Here is a 22,866-nt window from a genome sequence, read left to right on the forward strand (position 1 = left end):
ACACTCTATGATTTGTCTTTTCTCTTGTATCTAATGTAGTCTGACCCAAAATCAGTCTATGTTGTGGTCACTAATTCTTTTGCCTCATTCTGAACATCCCTACTGTGACCTGTTCAGAGTGTTTAAGTCCATGTGCACAAAAAGAACAACCTTGATATAGACACATAGAGTCATAGAGATATACATCATGGAAACAGACACGTCTGCCCAACTCGTCCATGTTGACCAGGTATGCTTTATAAATATAGCTCCATTTCCCAGCATGAGGCCCAAATCCCTGTAAACCTTTCCTATTCATATACACATCCAGATTCCTTTTAAATATTGCCATTGAGCCACCTTTCACCACTTCCTCTGGCAGCTCATTCCATACACGCACCACCCTGTGTGTGAAAACGTTGCCCCTTAGGTTTGTATTAAATCTTTCCCCTCTGACCTTAAACCTGCGGCCTCTAGTTTTTGGACTTCTCCAAACGGGGGAAAAGACCTTGGCTATTTACTCTATCCATGCCCCTCATGATTTTATAAACCTCTACAAGGTCACCCCTCAACCTCTGACGCTCCAAGGAAAATAGCCCCAACCTAATCAGCCTATCCCTATAGCTCAAAACCTCCAACCCCGGCAACATCCTTGTAAATCTTTTCTAAACCCCTTCAAGTTTCACAACATCCTTCCTACGGCAGGGAGACCAGAAGAGCACGCAGTATTCTAAAAGTGGCCTAACCAATGTCCTGTACAGCTGCAACATGACCTCCCAACTCCTATACTCAATGCACTGACCAATAAAGGCAAGCAAAGCAAAACGCCTTCTTCACTATCCTATCTACCTGCGACTCCACTTTTGAGGAGCTACAAACCTCACTCCAAGGTCTCTTCATTCAGCAACACTCCCCAAGACCTTACCATTAAGTATACAAGTCCTCCCCTGATCTGCCTTTCCAAAATGCAGCACCTCATATTTATCTAAATTAAACTCCATCTGCCACTCCTCGGCCCATTGGCCCATCTGATAGAGATCCCGTTGTAGTCTGCGGTAACCTTCTTTGTTCTCCACTACACCTCCAATTTTGGTGTCATCTGCAAACTTATTAATCATACCTCCTATGTTCACATCCAAATCAAATGACAAAAAGCAGTGGACCCAGCACTGATCATTGTGGCACACCGCTAGTCACAGGCCTCCATTCAGAAAAGCAGCCCTCCACCACCACCCTCTGTCTTCTATCTTCAAGCCAGGTCTGTATCCAAATGGCTAGTTCTCCCTCTATTCCATGTGATCTAACCTTGCTAACCACTCTACCCCGAGGAACCTTGTCACACACCTTACTGACGTCATTATAAGTCACGTCCACCACTCTGCCTTCATCAATCCTCTTTGCTACGTCTTCGAAAAACTCAACCAAGTTAGTGAAACATGATTTCCCAAGCACAAAGCCATGTTTACTATCCCAAATCAGTCCTTGCCTTTCGAAATACATGTAAATCCTGTCCCTTAGGATTCTCTCCAACAACTGGCCCACCACCGATGTCAGGCTCACTGGTCTATAGTTGCCTGGTTTTTCCTAATCACCTTTCTTAAACTGTGGCACCATATTAGCCAGCTTCCAGTTTTTTGGCACCTTGTGGCTATCGATGATACAAATATCTCAGCAAGGCACCCAGCTATCACTTCCCCAACTTTCCACAGAGTTCTAGGGTACACCTGATCAGGTCCCGGGGATTTGTCCACCTTTATGCGTTTTAAACTATCCATCACCTCCACTCGGTAATATGGACATTTTTCAATATGCCGCTATTTACTTCCCCACATTCTATAGCTTCCATATCATTGTATGGAAACACTGATGCAAAATACTCATTTAGTATCTTCCCCACCTCCTTTGGAGCCACACATAGGCGGCCTTGCTGATCTTTAAGGGGCCCTATTCTCTCCCTAGTTACCCTTTTGCCCTTAATGTATTTATAAAATCCCTTTGGATTTTGCTTAACCCTATTTGCCAAAGCCATCTCGTGTCCCCTTTTTGCCCTCCTGATTTCCCTCTTAAGTATACTCCTACTGTCTTTATACTCTTCTAAGGATTAATTCGATCTCTGCTGTCTGTCCCTGATATATGCTTCCTTCTTATTTCTTGACCGAAGCCTCAATTTCACTAGTCATCCAGCACTACCAGCCTTGCCCTTCACCTTATCAGGAACGTACGATCCCATTATCTCCCATAGGACTCCCTTTATCTCATTTTTGAAGGCTTTCCATTTTCCAGCCATCCCTTCACCTGCTAATATCTGCTTTCTTCAACTTTTGAAAGTGCTTGCCTAATACAGTCAAAATTGGCATTCCTCCAATTTAGAAATATAATTTTTAGATCGGTCTATCCTTTTCTATTACTATTTTAAAACCAAGAGAATTATGATCACTGGCCTCAAAGTGCTCCCCACTGACACCTCAGTCACCTGCCCTACCTTATTTCCCAAGAGTAGATCAGGTATTGCACCTTCTCTAGTAGGTGCATCCATATACTGAATCAGTACATTTTCCTATTCACACTTAACAAATTCCTCTCCATCCAAGTCTTTAGCACTATAACAGTCCCAGCTATGTTTGGAAAGTTAAAATCCCCTACCAAATCCACTCTATTATTCTTACAGATAACTGAGATCTTCTTCCAAATTTGTTTCTCAATTTCCCACTGACTATTGGAGGGGTCTATCGTACAATCTCAAAAGGTAATCATCCCTTTCTTATTTCTCAGTTCCACCCAAACAACTTTACTGAACATATTCCCAGGAATATCCTCCCTAATACAGCTGTAATGTTATCCCTAATCAAAAACGCCGCTCTCCCTCCTCTCTTGCCCGTCTTTCGATCCTTCCTCTAGCATCTATAACCTGGAACATTAAGCTGCTGATCATGTCCATCCCTGAGCCACATCTCTGTAATTGCTGTGATATCCCAGTCCCATGTTCCCAGCCATGCACTGAGTTCATCTGCCTTACCTGTTAGGCCTCCTGCTTTGAAATAAATGCAGCTTAATTTATCCGTCATACCTCGTTCTCTATTTTATTCCTGCCTGCCCTGTCTGTTTGACTTGCTCCTTTTCCCAACTGTACCAGTCTCAGACTGATCTCTTTCCTCACGATCTCCCCCGGTCGCACCCACCACCGAACTAGGTTAAATCCACCTGAGCAGCTCTAGCGAATCTCCTAGCCAGTATATTTCGTCCCCTTTCAATTCAGGTGCAATCTGTCCTTCTTATACAGGTCACTTCTACCCCAGAAGAGATTCCAATGATACAAAAATGTGAATCTTTTTCCCCTGCACCAGCTCCTCAGCCATGCGTTCATCTGCTCTATTCTCCTATTCCTACCCTCACTAGCTCTTGGTGCCAGGATTAATCCAGGTATTACTACTCTGGAGGACCCACTTTTTAAATACCTGCCTAACTTCTTCTTGCCTCAGAATCTTGTACTTTTCTCTTCCTATGTTGTTAGTTCCAAGGTGTACAACGAACTCCAGCTGATCACTCTCCCATTTGAGATTATTCTGCACCCTTTCCGAGATATCTTTGATCTTGGCCCCAGGGAGGCAACACACCACTCTGATGTCTTGCTCTCGGCCACAGAATCATCTGTCTGTGCCTCTGACTTTCCCCCGGTTGGAGAAGTCCAAACCTAGAGGGCATAGGTTTAAGGTGAAAGGAGAAAGGTTTAAAAGGGACCTAAGGGGCAACTTATTCAAGCAGAGGGTGGTGCGGGCATGGAATAAGCTGCCAGAGGAAGTGGTGGAGGGTGGTACAGTTACAACATTTAAAAGGCATCTGGATGTGTATATGAATAGAAAGGATTTAGAGGGATAGGGGCCTCATGCTGGGAAATGGGACTAGATTTATCTAGAATGGCCGGTCGGCATTGTCAAGTTGGACCGAAAGGTCTGTTTCCATGCTGTACATCTCTATGACTCTATGACCTTCAACGAGGGAAAACAAACGTGCTTCAACAAAAGTGTTAACGTCCAAAGTTGCTCCACACGAATTTTATCAATGAAACTTAACAGCAATCATGTAAGGAGATTTCAGCAAATACTGGTCAAACACCTAATTTTTAAGTATCTTGCAGCAGAAGAGAGGTTTAGGGCTGGAATTCCTTAGCCAGGAGCGCAGAGAGTTGAAGGTACAGCCACCAGAAGTTTGAGCTCCCTTTCTGTCACTGTCAATAAACTCAATGTGTTCGCCTGGTAAATTCTTCCACGTGGGAATTAGAGTATATAAGTGAAAAGATTAAGTGAAAACTTCAGTTATACATAGACTTAGTCAGATCACATCCGGGGATTTGTGTTCAGTCTTGGAAGTAAATTTCAGGGAAAGAAATAGATCGTGAAGGTAGCCTGGATTGAACAGAAAGACACTAGGATGTAAAGGGTTAATTCAGGGGTAACGTGTCTAACCAAAGACTCTCTAATGGTCTAGATCCCTGAATTCAACAGGTTGAAGGTGATCTAATATGATATAAAGTAGCTGCAGGAAAGGAATTTCCTTAAGCCAGACCAAGCCATAACCTGTAATTTAGAGGCCGGCCATATAGTGATAAGAACATATGGCCATAAAACGTAGGAACAGAAAGTGGCCATTCAGTCCATCAAGTCTGTCTGCCATTCAATGAGATCATGGCTGCTCCGATCCTCAACTCAACTCCCCTTTCCTTCCTTTATCCCACAACCCTTGACTCCTTTACTGATTAAAAACCTGTTTATCGCAGCCTGAAATATACTTAATGACCCAGTCTCAATAGTGTTCTGCGGTAAAGAATTCCAGAGATTCCATAATTCATTTATCTTGTTCTGAATACTATGTGCATTTACATGAAGAAATATTAGTTTTTACAATATTTTCCTTCATACCCTGTTTCCTGCTGTTTTTTCTGTGTTTGTGCATTCTGTCCTTTCCTGTCCCACTCTGGGCATTGTTATCAAAATAGTTGCCCTGTCATGCTGCCATATCCTGTTGCTTTGTAACCTTACACTAACACCTCTCCTAAACCCTCCACCCCACTAATTGGCTGAAAGGATGAAATTAAAAGGTATTCCTTTTACAAAGGTAACATAATTCTCCCTGAGATGTTGCAGCACATTTTTCGCACAGTAAATTTCTCTGAATGTGAACAGTGAAAACCAAGTACAATGCATAAGAATGCAGGGAAACTTAGATTAAATTTGGATGAACAAGATGAAGAAACTCGTGTGTGTAAACATTGGTTAGTTCTTTTACCAATCAGTCAGGAAAGGCATCTAGAAATGAACACATCCTCTGTTGAAATGGGGATTGGAAATCCATATACAGATCATGTTGGTCTGTGAGACTTAAATATCACCAGCAACTGTAATCACTGAGATGCACAACACCTACTCAAGCTCCTGATTGTGAAAACAATATCAAGTTCTTAGCCTGAAAGTAATCATCAAAACACGCATTTGTAAGTTACTTGCTATCCCATCAATTCTTGACTTGTGCACATGGTATCATCAACATTATTGCAGAATCATCAAATAAACTTCAGAGTCAGGTGAAAGCAGAAGCTCCAAACATTTGTAACCACTTTGCAACTTAGCTGAAGTCCAAAAAGCCAGTTCAACAGAAGATTAACACTGCCTGTTTAATATAAAGGTGCAGTTGTTGTTTAAGTCTTACATTCCCTGCAGGAGAAGAAGATTAAATGGGTTTTTATTAATGGCTCAAAATGGGTTAAAAGAAATTGGGAACAAAGGAATACAGCAGTGGAAACTTTACGCTTTCTAACACATGTTGGACTGGGAATATTTGATAGTTCAGATAACGGTATCACTGTAAAGTAAGTGCACCACAAATGAGAAAAAGTTAATATTTTCATTGAACCTTGCAAAGAATCAATGTCACCTCTCAAAAATATATCTGCAGACATAATGAACAGTAGAGCCTGGTGGTCCAACTGTTTGTCATCTTCCAGTTGTGAATTTAAATCTTCAGTTCACAAATGATTCCATAAATTGATGTAAAAACCTAACATTTGTGTGGCTTTGTGTTCCTGGTGAGCTGCTCTGTAATTCAGCAGGAGATAATATTTTTTCTGAAATGTTGGCTCAAACAGCAAATTATGATTTAATCCAGTTGATATGTCAGTCAAAGGCAGTGAAGGGTTGTTTACCTAAACTGGGTCAATGAATTTGTTCAAGACTGCGTGAAATATATTTTTGAGATACAAAATAAGTCAGGGTTATGGGAGCGCAGATAAGAAGTTGGAATTGTGACCACAAGCAGATCAGCCACGATATTCATGAACAGTGGAAGGGCCAAATGTCCTACTCTTGCTCCTTTGTATTAAGTCCTGACATTTGTTTTCACCAAGTACTTTAGGAGATTGGAATGGTATGGTAATCACCACAGAGGAGAAGCCACTGGGGTGAGGAGTAGAGGCTGCCTTGGGTAAGAGGTTAACAGGATAGGTTTAACTAAAAAGGGAGTCTGTGTTCCCCAGCACGGTGCCATAAAGATGGCTGCCAAGATGCATGGACAAGGGCAGCACGGTGGCACAGCGGTTAGCACTGCTACCTCACAGCGCCAGGGACCCGGGTTCGATTGCCTCTATCAGGCGACTGTCTGTGTGGAGTTTGCACATTCTCTCTGTGTCTGCGTGGATTTCCTCCGGGTGCTCTGGTTTCCTCCCACAGTCCAAAGATGTGCAGGTTAGGTGGATTGGCCATGCTAAATTGCCAACAGTGTTCAGGGAGGTGTAGATTAGGTGGGTCATAGGGGGATGGGTCTGGATGGGATGTACTGAGGTTCGGTGTGGACTTGTTGGGCCGAAGGGCCTGTTTCCACACTGTAGGGATTCTATGATTCTAAACCCAGATGGCGTCAGCATCATGCACAAGATCTCTCAATTGCCAGTATAGCTCTGTGTGCGCGCAGATGACATCACATACAGAGAGGGTAGTGAACTCGGCCTCATTAGGGGCATTTAAGCGGCTATTAGATAGCCATATGGATGATAGTATAAGGTAGGGGTGGAGGTTAGATAGACCTTAGGTTTAGGGTAAAAGTTCGGCACAACATCGTGGGCCGAAGGGCCTCCACTGTGCTCTACTGTTCTATGTTCTACCTATTTTTAAGACAAACTGCGCATACAAGGCTCAAAATATCTACTGCGATGGGATGGGTGGTGGGCTCTAATCTTGCGCTCTGGAGGATTAAAGCCTTCATGACCAGAATATTTAATACTGCAGGGGAAGCTTCAGAGTTTCCACCTTCTGAATATGTGGACAGAACCACCTTGATGACAGACAGCTGCCATTTTGTGGCTCTGTTGTGATGCCTGCAATGTTTTCAACCTGCACATGCACACACACCACCCTCCACCCGGTGAAAGTGTGTCCTTAAGCACAGCCTTGAAAAAAAATAGTCCACTGAGCAAACTTCATTCACCCCTCACAATCTGTCGTCTTTCCAGACCAATCCTAACACTGTTTACCAATTTGCACTGCTCAAAGCTCATCCAGTCACAGATTATTACTCTCCCTCTCATGAGCTAGCCCATCAGCAGCAAACATGTTAGAAACAGCTTGTCATTGGATGATGACAGCAGGCCAAGCAGCATCAGAGAAGCAGGAAGGCTGACGTTTTGGGCCTAGACCCTTCATCAGAAATGGGGGAGGGGAAGGGAGTTCTGAAATAAATAAGGAGAGAGGGGGAGGCGGATAGAAGATGGATAGAGGAGAGGATAGGTGGAGAGGAAACAAACAGGTCGAAGAGGCGGGGATGGAGCCAGTAAAGGTGAGTGTAGGTGGGGAGGTAGGGAGGAGATAGGTCAGTCCAGGGAGGACGGACAGGTCAAGGGGGAGGGATGAGGTTAGTAGGTAGGAGATGGGGCTGGGGCTTGGGTGGGAGGAGGAGATAGGTGGGAGGAAGGACAGGTTAGGGAGGTGGGGACGAGCTGGGCTGGTTTTGGGATGCGGTAGGGGGAGGAGAGATTTTGAAGGTTGTGAAATCCACATTGATACCATTGGGCTGCAGGGTTCCCAAGCAGAATATGAGTTGCTGTTCCTGCAACCTTCGGGTGGCATCATTTTGGCACTGCAGGAGGCCCAGGATGGACATGTCGTCTGAGGAATGGGAGGAGGAGTTGAAATGGTTCGCGACTGGGAGGTGCTGTGTTCATCCAGCTCTGCACCTTGTTGTCTCGGATTCTCCAGCATCTGCAATTCCTACTATCTCTTGTCATTGGATGAGCAAATCCTTTCAGAATTTCTCACTTCAATAAACTTCTCAACATCCTGTGCTCCAGTGGAACAAGTCCCAGCCTATCAGGCCTTTCTTTATAACTCAAACCTTCCATGCACGGCAACATCCTGGCTAAACTCTTCTGAACCCTCTCCAACTTAATAATATGTTTATTTTTGTGTAAGAGCATTTTGGACACTGATTGGTTGGGGTTTGGAAAAGTGGATCGAGGCTGGATTCTGGCCAGCAGACCAAATGTTGGAAAACCTAGGTAAAGAGGTGTTTTTACTCTGCAAATATGCTGTCTCTGTCCTGGGGCAGTGTTAAGGCAGCTGAGCTGCATCTTACCTGATTGATAGGACAACAGAGCTATACCATGTAATGTAAAATATGATCATTTTTGCTGCCAGTGATGTTGAGTTCTTCAAACAGGAAATGCTCCATTCCCTAGCGCAAACATCACCCACTTGGATGAGCATAAGATTTGGAAAAAAATGATCTAACAAGGATTTTATTTCACGTGCTTGAGCACAATTATCTATGGCAATATTTTTTCTGAAAACACTTTGGGCTTTTGTGTTTACACCAGAAATTGCATGCACACTTCCAACGAATTATTTTTCCCAACTGCGCAGTTCCTGAAATGCTAATATGCATTTAAATTACAAGACAGGGTTCTAGCTTTAGAATGATGAATTTACTCAGTAGATAATGGTTCTCAAATTCTATACAACATTCATTGAACAAATCTTTGTAAGATTGCCTCTGATATACCCTTTCACCATCAAAAAAGCAATGCATTTTTTCAGCTGCAGTGATTAGAGTTAAAAAGTCATAACTGAAAATTGGAGCACATCACTGTCCCTCAGTCCTGTAGCCAGATTCAAACATTCTCATTCGCTTTTGTGAACAAAAAAGTAATTTTTGACATTTTCACTTCCACTGCAGCAAATAACATCTTGTCTTCAGGGCATCCAAACTGTTGCAAAAATCATAGGATTTCCATAACGAGACAAAGCCATTCAGCCCACAGCTTCTGTGCTTGCTCTCTGAAATCACCTCTTGCTCATGGGTTCAGGTACAATAAAAGTATTGAGTGTGCAAACTTTGGCTTGCTGGGAAACTGCCGCAGTGACAAGAGAGTAGTCCCTGTCAGATGATACATAACATTATTTAATTGATGCTGTAAATGTGGAAGGGAGAGCAGGGAGATCTCCCACAGCCCCCAGTGAACATTCCTCCCCTGGCAAACACAACTTCCAGCTGGTTGAAAGCTTCATCATCTCAGGGCTGTTTCCAAGGTCTGGCTGCTGAATTTTCCTCACAGTTGCTGCACTTCAAACTAACTTTTAGCTTCTGAAGTGCTTTAAGAATTTCTGAAAAGCTTTGCTCTTTTCTGAATTGATGTGGACCTCCCTTGCTATGATTGCTTCAAGTTGAAAATGTTTTTGACATAAACAGCTTTGTCAGGAAGTCAGATGTGCACAATTTCTTGTCACAAAGGCTGAGCGCAAAAATTAGGAAATTGAGATACAGTTGTAGTTGGGAAGTTAGTTATAGGCCAATATAAATTTCCCTTACTTGTTGATTTTTTCTGGCTTTGATGGTACTGGGTTTGCAGTCACACAAGAGCCCGCCAAAAGGAATCTCTCAGTCGTAAGACTAAGGGATGTGATGCAGAGGTAGGTGATTCGGCCCATCAGCCTGCTATGTCGTTCAATGATATATGTAGCTGATCTGATGATCTTCAAGTCTACTCCCAACCTATTCCCCATAATCCTTGATTTCTGTACTGCTTAAAAAGATGTCTATCTCAGCCTTGAATACACTTAATGACCCAACCCCCCACAGCGCTCTGCGGTAAAGAATTCCAGTGATTCACCAATCATGAGCAGTGACATAGAACTGCTGAGCTGGAAAGTCATGAATGAGGGATTGTCGCTGGCGACCATTAAGTGCAGAGATAAGTGGACTCCTCTCTGACAGTCTTCTGAAATAACCTTCCTAAAAATGATACTCACTCATGAATAACAGTCACTAGTGCAGAGGGATTAGCTGTCACTGAGTGTGTACCAACAAAGTGGTGGGTCTTGGTAGGACACAGTGGAGACAAAAAGGATGGCAAGGAACAAAATAAATCAGCAAGTCATTGTTAGAAGAACATGCATGTTTGCTATTTAGCACTGGGCTAAATAATTTAATAATTGAATAATAATTTGATAATTTACTTGTGGGTTGACCTATAATGCCATTAGAAAGGGAATTCCAAGATTTTGACCCAGCGACAAAGAAGGAACAGCAATATATTTCCAAGGCTAAGTGGCTCGGAAGGGAATTGCAGGTGGTGCCGTTCCCATGTATCTGTTGCACTTGTCCCTCGAAATGAAAGTGTTCGTGGGTTTGGAAGGTGGTGCCTAAGGATCTTGGGTGGTGAATTTCTGTAGTGCATCTTGTAGATAATACACACCGCTGCTACTGAGCATTATAGGTGGACGTTGTGGCAGTGCTGTCAATCAATCTAATCTGAAAATGGGCTGAATATTATTTTTATTATGCTCAGGGAGAACTGTGCAATTTGCTAGGAGGACTTCTCACCTCAAGGTTGAGCATGATTTCTCACCGTATCTTACTGAACCCACCTCATTAACGATCTACCCCACTCCATGGGTGTCCCTCACAACCTGTCGTTCGCTGGATATCCGCCAAATGACCAGCAATCTTCTGGGCATGAGGAAGAGCACTAGCATTCCAAAGCTGCCCTGCTTGGTCATGGACAGATTCTGAAAAGACTGAAAGATCGTGTCATGATTCTTTACACATTGTCCCCTCCTTGAAGCCAGGGTGTTCTTGACCATGGACAAATTCCCCAACCCATAAACCCCTTGGCCTCCATGCTGTACCATAAATCCCGCCTTACAAACAGTTGCCCCCTTCATGATTCTCATCCCACCTCGATCCCCATGCTGCAGCTCCAAATTCCCAACAACTGGTCTGCCTTCCCACAGCAGCGGCCCCTCTTATTCATCACGACCCTCACCCCAACACCAAACCCCATTTTCCTTAGTTTCTATGGATGGACCCAATTGACTAAACTTGGCTCGCCCCTTTAGTAATCTAACACACTATGCCTGGATGAGAAGTTCCCAGACCCCTATCTGGCGCCTGTACGTCACCCTGAATGTGGTAGCTCTGGGCTGCAGGAGCCTGGGTCCCTCATTGAAATCACCCTGGCGGTCAATCCTTTGGACTGGTATGGGAAGCTGCCCTTGGCTTCCTGTGCTAGGACCCCCCTGACTTCCGACTGCCTCCGCAAACTTCAGTAAGGACAACTTCCCTCAGACTGTGACACATGACTGAGTAAAAACCTAGAAAAACCTGTAATCAGAAACAAAAACGGAAATTGCTGGAAAAGCTCAGCAGCTCTGGCAGCACCTGTGGAGAGAAATCAAGACTCAACATTTTGGGTCGCTCGAATCCATGAGCTGGGTGCCTGCTTGTGATCACAGTCTCTTTGCAGCAGCCTTTCGATGCCAGCTGCCATTGGGGCTACAATGTAAGACTGTAATTCCTCAGTAATCTACAAATGGACTGGACAGGGACTATGTGCAGGTAGGCAAGACTTGGTAGAAATAAGCAATACTTTAGCCCCAGTGTCAGCTGAAAGTTAAAAGTGCGGTGCTTAATTAACAGAGGAGAAACAGACCACACATCAGCGCTAACTTAACCCCTACACATGCTCACACAGGAACTATGAGCAAAACAGACAGAATTCTGAGGACTCTGTGACTTGAACTCTCCCACCTGAACTTCTAGAAAGGCATTTTCAGCTTCTCAACAGCATCAGGACAGAAATAAATGAGTGAGTGATCAAACAATGAATCATGCAGCGTCCTGGTGACTGAACCAAACTATTTGGGAATCTTATGTGAGTCTCTGGGGCTACAGCATGAAAATGTATGTTGTAGACACAGGCAAAGTGTGGACTTTGCCAGTTTATCAAGCCAACGATAACTCATATTCATAAAATGCCTTTGACATGGTGAAACATCCAAACACACTTCACAGGAGCATTAACAAAATTAAATGTGTCAGGAGCCACATTATTATTGTAGCATTCACTCAAAGGATGTCACTGGCCAGGCCAGCATTTACTACCCATCCCTAATTGGCCAGGAGGCAGTTCAGAGTCAACCACATTGCTGTGAGTCTGAAGTCACTCGTAGGCCAGACCAGGTAAGGATGGCAGGCTCCTTCCCGAAGGGACAGTAGATCAACTGGCAGGGAGCTTGGCCATAAAGGAGAGAGAGGCAGTGAGGTGGAGAGGGTTAGAGATGGAATTCGCAAAACTTCCAGCCTCAGAGCAAGGTACAGTTGCCAATGATATAGCTATTCAAGTTGCGGAGAAGCAACAGCAGTAATGCAGATTTCTGAGTGGGTGTTACAACCAGATTTGTTTACAGAGAGAGAGGGAGAGACAAGGTAACGGAGGAATATGAAAACGTGTGAAAATTTAAGATTGAGATCTTGTTCGACAGGGAGTCACTGTACGGTAGGTCAGCGGGCGCATCCCTTAATTTGTTGACAAGATATTGTTTTTAAATCTTTTATTTGAGAGAAACAGTGTGGCCAACAGATTGTGGATGTAAATAAACACAGTGCCTGCTCTTGGGCACGATGTTGATTTCTGTGAGAAGTATTCTAAAATGCATTCTTTAAGAGCGCAACTCACTTCTTTCTTTTCCAATTACAGCTGTACAGATCATTTGTTAACTACAGGAACCAAATCATTCACCATCTATGTACATATGAAGAACCATATGCCACAGCATAAAAGCTAATTCAGCCACAATAATGTGGCTGTTAACTGTTGGAGCAGATTTCACAATATTTATTGTGGTAGGAACACAAATCCTTTAGGAACAATAAAAGTTCGTTCGGCTGAACAAGTCCAGCTGTGCCTGATAGATTAACCCACACCCAGACTCGCCATCTCATCCTATCTCTCACATGTTTCTCGCTCAAGCAATATAACAAATTATTTACTGAACACAACCTTCTGCCGTGGTCAATTTTAATACCAGCCATCCAGCAGGGTGGGAGGGAGAAGTGGTTAAAATGGTCCTTGGTTGCTTCCCACAGGATTCCTCAAACCTTTGCGATCAGTGCTTTTTCCCCGCCTTCATTCTTTTACTTATCCGTTTACAATATTTCAGTGGCACTGGCAAGGCCAGCATGTTATTGTTTACCCCTAACTGCCCAAAGCATCTGATAGCTGATGAGACAGTAAGAACTGCTGATGCTGGAGTCTGAGGTAACACAGTGTGGAGCTGGAGGAACACAGCAGCCCAGGCGGCATCAAAGGAGCAGGAAAGCTGACGTTCAGGTCGTCTGAAGAAGGGTCCCGACCCGAAATGTCAGCTTGCCTGCTCCTCTGATGCTGCCTGGCCTGCTGTGTTCCTCCAGCTCCATACTGTGTTATCTTATAGCTGATGAAACACTTGTCAAAAATGCAGTCACTGCTGTAGTGGAGGAAATGCAGCAGCCAGTTTGTGCACAGCAAGCTCCCATAAATAACAGTGTGAGTGTGGTCAGGTCGTTCAATTTAATGTGATTCCAACAACACTCAAGAAGCTTGACACATCCATCACAAAGCAGCCCGCTTGATTGGCACCACATCCACACTCTCCACTATCAACACTCAGTAGCAGCAGTGTGTATATAGACATTGCACTATAGACATTCACCAAAGTTCCTCAGACAGCACCTTCCAAACCCACGACCACTTCCATCGAAAAGGACAAGGGCAGCAGATACATGGGAACACCACCACCTTCAAATTCCTCTCCGAGCCACTCAGACTTGAAAATACATCGTCGTCCCTTCACCACCGCTGGGTCAAAGTCATGAAATTCTCTCCGTAATGGCACTGGGTGTCAAGCAATAGCAGTGGTTCAATAAGGCAACTTGCCATCACCTTCTCAAAGGCAACTAGGGGCAGACAATAAATACTGGCCAGCCCGTAACACCCAAAGGATTAAAAAAAATGAGGCTGGTGAGGGAAAGGTGTTGATCAGGAAAATGGAACCAACTTGCTGTTCTTCTTGGAAATAATCTCATGGGATCTTTTACTTCCATCCAACAGACCAGAAAAAGCTTTCACTTAATGTTTCATCCAAAAGACAACACCTCTGACATTGTTTAACTCAATCAGTTGTGCACTGGAATGTCAATAAGTTGCTGGCGAGAAAATGATCAAGTACATTTTTTTTTAAGGTTCTCTAATGGGTCAAAATGCCCAGGGCTGGTGTTCAGTCCTCACGAGGAAATATCTGCCTTCCCATTCTGGGATTTCAAATCTCCTTTAGTGAATTTCATGGACACTGAATAACACGACTTCAGTGGAGTTATTGTGGTTCAGCAAGAAATACTCTGCCACTAGATATGAGTTCCTGGCTCAAGTTGTACTCCAGGATATGTTGGTCATGGTAAGAACATCATTTCATGATTCAAACAAATTGACAATTAGCCTTCTGGTCTTTCCAACACTTCCCCATATTCCACAAAGTGGGAAAAATGTACATGAAGATATGAAACAAACAATCAAGGGTGGAGCTGTACAGCTGGGCTTAGTTGGCAGTATTGAGTCGTAGGGATGTACAGAATGGAAACAGACCCTTCGTCCAACTCATCCATGCCGACCAGATGTTCTAAATTAGTCCAGTCCCATTTGCCAGTATTTGGCCCATATTCCTTTTAACCTTTCCTATTCATACAATCACCCAGCTGCCTTTTACATGTTGTAATTGTATGAGGCTACACCACCTCCTTCAGCAGCTCATGCTATACTCGCACCACCCCCTGCGTGAAAAAGTTGCCCTTTATGTCCCTTTTAAATCTTTCCCCTCTCACCTTAAACTTATGCCCTCTCATTTTGGACTCTGCTACCCTGGGCAAAAGACCTTGGCTATTCACCCTATCCATGCCCTTCACGATTTTATAAACTTCTGGAAGGTCACCCCTCATCCTCTGACCCTCCAGGGAAAACTGACTCTGAGTTATTTCAAGTCCCATATCAGAAACAGAGCACATAATGTCAGCTTCACGGCGAATAATGTTCTTTCAATGAGAGTTCCAGGTGAGCTCCTTAGCATGTGTCGTACTGTGAAACTGCTGGTTATGTGTGAACCCCTTTCGGACACACGGCAAGGGTCAGTCTTAAATCCATACTTACACCTTTCCAAATAAGGAACTGAACTTTAGGTTATGACAGAGCAGCAAGTCAAAGGAAGTTTCACTCAATTGTCTGAATTAAAGTAAAAGCAATTGAGAAACTAGGTTACAAGTTCTTGGCTCCATACCTTTCGTTGGTCCCTCCAGGCATCCACCCAGACACCCAAATATGCCGGAAGTTCTGTTTTCAGCCTGTGTAATTGCAGCAGGGAGATGCTGAGAACTTGGTGCATTGCTTCTTGCATGTATTTTGTCAACACTTCTGCTATTACGAGGGTAAGTCCGGGATGATAACCTCCCATGATATTCTACTCCATCTACAACTCCAAGTGAAACCATTAAAGAACTTTGTACTTTAACTTTGATCCCTGGCAGAGAGTCAAAGAGCGGTGACTGGGTCATGAGTTCTTTGTTCACAGGGTCCTGGAAGCAGATTGGTCCACTGTATGTCCTGCTCACCGTCAGGTCAGGCTGCATTGATGGGTTCAGAAGCAGAGAATTGCCTTGAAAAATGAGACAGAAAAGATTATTAATCCCAACATGGTGTACTTCTGAAGCGTTTGTACCTGTATAAATGCAGACTTTTGCTGTACCTTCTAGCAAAGAGCCGAGTGGATAAGTGCTTCTCTTTACAAATGATCAGTTATAAAGACGGGAAAGACTCAGATTTCTTCCCCACTTTGAGCTACATTAGCTCAACAGGCTAGGTGCTGCAATGCCTTTTCCCCTGGTTGAAGGACTAGGAAATAACAGAATCAGGATAATGGGTTGACTGTTTAGGACTGAGATGACGAAAAATACTGGATAGTACAATTTTGATAGCCTTGATCCCCAAAGGGCTGGCTGCACTCAGGTCGGAAACTTCTGTCCTTCCCTATGGCCAGTTTGAAAGCTGGTGGGCATTTGATCTGGAAAGAGGACGTGGAATGGTGACCCCACCACCTACCTACCTCCTCCTCGATGAGGTCTGTTGTGGAAAGGCTTATGGAGGTCATAGTGATTGCCATAAGGTCAGCCCAGGTGGACCTCAGAGGCTCCGAGTTCCCTGACTGGGGCTATTGATCAGGTCCAATCAGGGAGCCCTGGCTGACAGAGAGAAACAGAAGTGTCAGACGTCTTGTTCACTCTGAGTGCTGGCTCTGACGGAGCCAGATTGGTGTCAAGGACTCTCCACGTTTAAATAAAGCATGACTTGCTGACAGTATATCGGCTTCTGTGGAGTTATTTCAGAGGTTATGGATGTGAATGGAGTTGGTGGGGGGGGGGGGGTTCCCTCATTTAAAGTCACCCACTGCTAGAATAAGGGAGACAGCATTGGTAAGGGGTGGAGGCTCCATATGGAAACATCATATGCTCTAAATCTGTTCCTTGTCCTTAAGGCGACACGGTGACATAGTGGTTAGCACTGGTGTCTCACAGTGCCAGGGACCTGGATTCGATTCCAGACTCTGCTGGCTGTCTGTGTGGAGTTTGCACATTCTACCCACGTCTGCGTGGGTTTCTGCTGAGTGCTCCGGTTTCCCCCCATAATCCAGAGACGTGCGGGCTTAGGTGGATTAGCCACGATGAATGCGGGGTGTAAGGGGTAAGGGTGGGGTGGTGGGTCTGTGTGAGATGGTTGGTGCAGACTCTATGGTCCCAATGGCTTCTGTCTGCACTTGAGGGATTCTAGTTCTTGGGTTGGTATATACAGTCTGTTGAAGCATCGCTATTGGCCTCGAAATCACTGCGGGAAAATAAATCAACAGGGTTCAGGTCTCTGGTGACTGCAGATTTGGGCATCAGGTGGGAAAAGTGGTTGGGCTTCATGTTTAATGGCTCTGGCAGCTAGAAGGTCAATAGCATTTATATAAGTCAACCCTGAGCAGGTTACTGCTTTCAGCAGGTGCCACAGGAAATAAGACATCAAAAACCCACTTAACAGTCATCGGCAGTCCGACGTCAGTGATAGAGAAATACAAGCGGGAAGTGTTGGAGAAACTCACTAGGTTCGGCAGTGTCTGTGAAACAGAAATCGAGTTAATGCTTTGAGTCCCATGACTCTTCTTCAGTGCTCAATGGTCCAGGTTGATTGATTCCTTCGAAGAAGATGTGTTATGGACCAGACCAAACCTCTTCAAAATTTATGAAGAAGACAGCCTAGACCCTAACTTTTTCTTATTTTAAAGGCAAATGTCAGGTGTTGCATTCCAGATGCAATTTGATTGGTCAAACTACCAGTCTTGAAGCAGAGCGCACATTATTCACACAATTTTGTTCATATACAAGAAAATAAAGAATTGGAACAACATAACTGTTCCAGTGCAGTAATATCCCATAAACACACCCTTGGCAAAGGCAAATTCAGTAAAATAGATGCAATTCGAGCAGCAGGAAGTGAACACCCTGCTTTTTGCTGTAACAGAGAGCGTTAAAACAGCTTCCAGATGCAGCTTCAAGACTCCAGCTGCAACTGCTACTGAAGGCTGAAACTAAAAAGAAATCCTAGCTCTGTGGGAACCTGACCCCTCCCATTCAGGCTGCTTTTATTGTTCCAAATTTCAAAAAAAGCACCCAGGCCTCCCCAGCTGTTTAGTTCATTCGTTTTAGATTAGACTGCTTTCCACCTCTGTCTCAACCTTTCTTCACTAAAAAAAAGGACAAAATATCATCACAGGTGGTACATTAGGTCAGAAGTGCTCCCATAAATGAACTTCAGAACATGTTATTAGGGTTTCCAAACAAACAATTTATAATAAATCAATCAATACAAAGTAGGTCCTAGCGAAGGACACTGACCCAGTGTTTTCATAAAATTCAATCAGATTACATTGTGGTTATGCGGGTGTATTAATCAGCTGTGTGCACAGCAGACAGAACATTTTGTCAATGACAATAACTGTCGAATAAAGTGCTTTCAAATGATTCAGTTTATCTGTCTATTCTAGTGGGGAATGCTTTTTGTCCAAGTGTACTCGTATGCAATTATAATAGCAATTACAATGATTCAAATGGAAAATTACTGTTCTGAACTTATTAGGGTCTAATTCCTTTAAGAATCTGCTTCTCCCACAGTAAGCGGCATTCCATTAATCTCCACGGAACAACAGTCCACAAAATGACAATGACCTTTATTATATTCACTTCTATGTCAAGTTTAAAGTCATTTCACGTTTCACACACTCAGACAGCAGATTAACAGCGTCTGTTGTTACCTTTGTGAATGCTAAACTAGAGAGTCTAAGTGGGTCAATTGCACATTATCCAGGGAACTATGCCAATGCCTCCTTCTCCTAAGCTGGCCTTGAGGAGCTGTGTGGAAATGACCTGAGGTGAATTAGCCATTGGATTGTTTTCCTTTCCTTCAGGGCTGCACATGGCACAAGGGCAATGTCTTTCACCAACAATGCAAATGAGATGCAGAAATCACTGACTCACATACAACCGTATCAGCAGGGTGCAATTACAGCAGAAATATTATGGCATAGAGAATTTATAGCCTTAAAAACGGCACTGTGAAACAGATTTTCCTTGGTTCCTTTTGCATTAGCAAAATATCACTGATAACACTCAATGCACAGATGGCACGGTGGCTCAGTGGTTAGCACAGTTGCCTCATAGCGCCAGGGACCTGGGTTTGACACCAGCTTCCAGTGACTGTGTGGAGTTTGCACATTCTCTGCGTGGGTTTCCTTTGGGTGTTCCAGTTTCCTCCCACAGTCCAAAGATGTGCTGGTTAGGTGGATTGGCCATGGGAAATGTAGGATTACAGGGATGGGGTTGATCTGGGTGGGATGCTATTCAGAGGGTAGGTGTGGACTTGATGGGCCGAAGGGCATGCTCCTGCACAGTAGGGATTCTGTGATTCTAACACCAATTGATATTTCTGATAATACTGTAAACGTGGGATTTAGTGTTCTTTTGCTGCTGGGCCAAATGGATATCCAAGATGCTGGGTTCACGTGTCTCCCATGAGGCTACAAATTTGCCACAGTCCTCAGTGATGACAAGAATATCAGCCAGCTGGAAGTGCGTACCTCATAAGGAAGCCACTCAATTTTATATCTGTGGATTGAAATTTTGGACTCCTTTCCTGACAGCACTGTGGGTGTCCCTACCCAAATGAATTGCAGCCCTTCAACAAGGCAGTTCACTAACACATTTTCATGGACAATTACAGATGGGCAACAAACACTGGGCATGCCAGTGATGCACCCTATCTCACAAACAAACACTTAAAAAAAGGACTTGCAGACTTACCGTCAACTTTCCTACATCTAATGCAACCCATTCTCCGAAAGTCCTTCTGATCTTTTCACCATTCAGTTTATCATTTCACGAGACATAGCAATTGTTTGTGATGTGAACAACACACAAGCATCAAGCATCTTCCTTCCAAAGCAAGTCTTGGTAGACTATTCCCCGATCCTTCTGTCTCATTTGAGCAATGAAAACATCGATTTAACTGGTCATCCATTCTCACCCTGTTCACATACCATTCTAAAGAACCACCCTGCAACAATTAACTTGAAGTAATGTAAGGAAGCAGATACTAACCCTGTCTGGCAGTCTTGAAGTTGAAAGATTGAAAGCCACCGGCTAGAGCTGAAGAGTCAATAACATCGACACCATATTCACTTTGACTTCTTCGGTATAATGTGATGCCCACCACAAGCATTGCGACAGCTATCACTGCTGCGCCAAGGCCAGAGTATAAAGCCACATCGCTGTTGGTTTCAATACCTAGAGGAGTCAAATATATTAGATGTAACTCTGCAGATCCTTCTTCTTTTCAGTGAACATTTGCAGTGGTGACAGCTGGAACAGACTATTTCTGTGTGCATCAAGTCACAATTTTACACCCATTCTGTATCACAGATAAATATTGCCTGCACAGAGGTGAAAAAGTCTGTGCAATGTCTGCCAACCAGATGTATTTTTCACAGAAGTGAACTTTGATCAAAAGGCCAATAGATTTTGGTTTGACAGTACTGCAGATCCAGACTAATGTTCTTCAAACAACCGACCTTTAGCAGTGGGATCTTGCTGTGCACAGACCACTGACTCATTAACCAGCAGCAGCAGGCATGGAACCTCAACATACCTGATTGCGTGTGAACTGCTCATCTGTATGAGTGGAGAAAGAACTGCAAGATGTGGTTTTCCTAACTTACAACACTGGAATCAGATGCAATACAATGTGAAAGATGTGCTAAAAGAAAGTTGGCATCAGCACCTGGAAATGGAACACCAATGGCATTCAATGCCCAATGCAATTCTGTTAAGGAGAACACATTTTGACTTCCTGCCTGCCCATCCACATGTTACTCTTTGGTTTACTGACAGTTTGATTTCAGTCACGGTTGGATGAACAAACATTCTGTCGTAATGAATATGCTCATCACACCTAATGATTACTTCACTTAAGCCACCTGAAGACAATTAACCAGTTGCAGCTGTTTTAAAAAAAAAGCCAATCCATTTTGCAAACTATTAAGAATAAGATTCATTCAATTACATCAGCTCTCGGAAACAAATTGGTTTCTCTTTCTGGAGCCCAATTAGTTCAAAATATTTAATTTCTTCAGTGAATTCCTTTCTCATGTCCAAAGATCACGGGGTTGCATTTCGAAATACTCACAACAATATCTCAGAAAAGAACCCTATATTTCTCATAAGAGTGCAAGACTGCAGACAGAAATGGCTGACAATGCCTTTCTTTTACCTGGCATCCAGAACACAGCACCTGCAACAGTACAGCACTTCTTGAATACTACACCGTCAATGTTGGCCTCAAATGTATGCTCAAGAGCCGGAGTGGGACTTGAACTGGCAAACTCTGACTCAGAGGCTATCCTCTGTGTTACAGCTGTCAAGGTAATACCAGAAAAAAAAAACAAATGACCACCCTCTGAAAGCATCTGATGAGGGGTTGGTTGTTTCAAAAGCTCATTAGTTTAGATGCGGCCAATTAAACATGTTTAGTGACCGTCAAAAATGACTAGGCAGCTAAATAAGTTAAATCTAACTTCTATTGCGCGACATTCTTGGCATTACTTTCTGGAAGAGCTTCTGTAACTGTTTCCATATCAAAATGAAAAACATAAATTGGTGCTCTTTAAAATAATTTGATTACTAGACAGAAGAACAGCACTGGAGAACAATTCATTCCAGTTTCTTTGCCAGCATCCAGAAGGATGCCAGAGGAAGCGATGGCCTCGTGGTATTATCACTGGACTGTTAATTCAGAGACCCAGACAATGTTCTGGGGACCTGGGCTCGAATCCCACCACAGGGATGGGGGAATTTGAATTCAATAATATGTGGAATTAAGAATCTAATGATGACCGTGTATCCATTGTCGATTGTCGGAAAGACCCATCTTGTTCACTAATGTCCTTTAGGGAAGGAGACTGCCATCCTTACCTGGTCTGGCCTACATGTGACTCCAGACCCACAGCAATGTGGTTGACTCTTAACTGCCCTCTGGGCAATTAGGGATAGGCAATAACTGCTGCCTAGCCAGCCATGCCCTCAGTCGGTGAATGAATAAAGAAAAAAAAAATCCAGTTCGTTTGGTTATGCATGGGACAGTGGCTAAAATGTTGCTTATCTTTCAGTTATCTCCATTTCATTGATGGGATCTCCCTAACACAATTTCTCTGCTTTTAAACATGTCTTGTTAAACTATATCTCCAACCAAGGCTTCGATCACCTGCACCATACATCTTCTACAATCGTAATGACAATGACTGGGCTTGATACACACTTATTCCCGTCAAGCACCTGGCAGCATTTTACGTTTTGAAAATATCTCGCCTGCAAATTTAAACTCCACCTCAGACAATGAGACTCCCTAAATCAGAACAAGTGGAATAGTTTTGTTCCCAATGTTTTCCCAACCTGAAAGTCTGAGCGAATAGTGGCGTGGATTGATATCCCCAACCCGAAACGTCGACTTTCCTGCTCCTCTGATGATGCCTGACCTGCTGTGTTCTTCCAGCTTCACACTGTATTGACTCTGACTCCAGCACCTGCAGTTCTTGCTATCTCCAAGCGATACAGGGTCAAGGCAGGACAGGACAGTTTAGTGGAGATAGAACGTCAGCCTGATTTCAACAATCAGCAGACCAAGCATGAGAGGCCAAATTCTTGACTCCTCCTCCGAGTTCTCATGTTGTTAAGATTTTAAAAAAATAAGCAAATAAAAAGTTTGTGCAATTTAGAACAAAAGCTCTGAGTTCCTGTCTTCTTAGCCTCACGCTCCTATTAAGAAAGTCAACCACTGTATTCTTAGCAGGCTCTACAATAAAACTTACATGAAGCAGGGACATGAACAATAGATGGAATAGGAAAACCGATAAGACAACTCTTCCAAGGTAGCAGGCATGTCCAGAGGTTTCTGACTAA

At 43.7% G+C, this 22,866-nt stretch overlaps 1 protein-coding gene across 1 annotated transcript in view; it reads right to left on the minus strand.

The window, feature by feature from the left end:
* The window catches only part of LOC109911123 (netrin receptor UNC5D-like), a 408,959-nt gene that overhangs the window by 20,539 nt on the left and 365,554 nt on the right, over positions 1 to 22,866 (minus strand). The window contains exons 9-10 of the mRNA XM_048618665.1: positions 20,014 to 20,199; positions 15,606 to 15,980 (exon numbers count right to left, since the gene is read on the minus strand). Of these exons, the coding sequence (XP_048474622.1) occupies positions 15,606 to 15,980; positions 20,014 to 20,199 (561 nt within the window). The remainder of the gene's footprint in view (positions 1 to 15,605; positions 15,981 to 20,013; positions 20,200 to 22,866) is intronic.

The sequence above is a fragment of the Rhincodon typus genome, chromosome 40, assembly GCF_021869965.1.
Source record: "Rhincodon typus isolate 14 chromosome 40, sRhiTyp1.1, whole genome shotgun sequence".
Lineage (NCBI taxonomy): Eukaryota > Metazoa > Chordata > Chondrichthyes > Orectolobiformes > Rhincodontidae > Rhincodon > Rhincodon typus.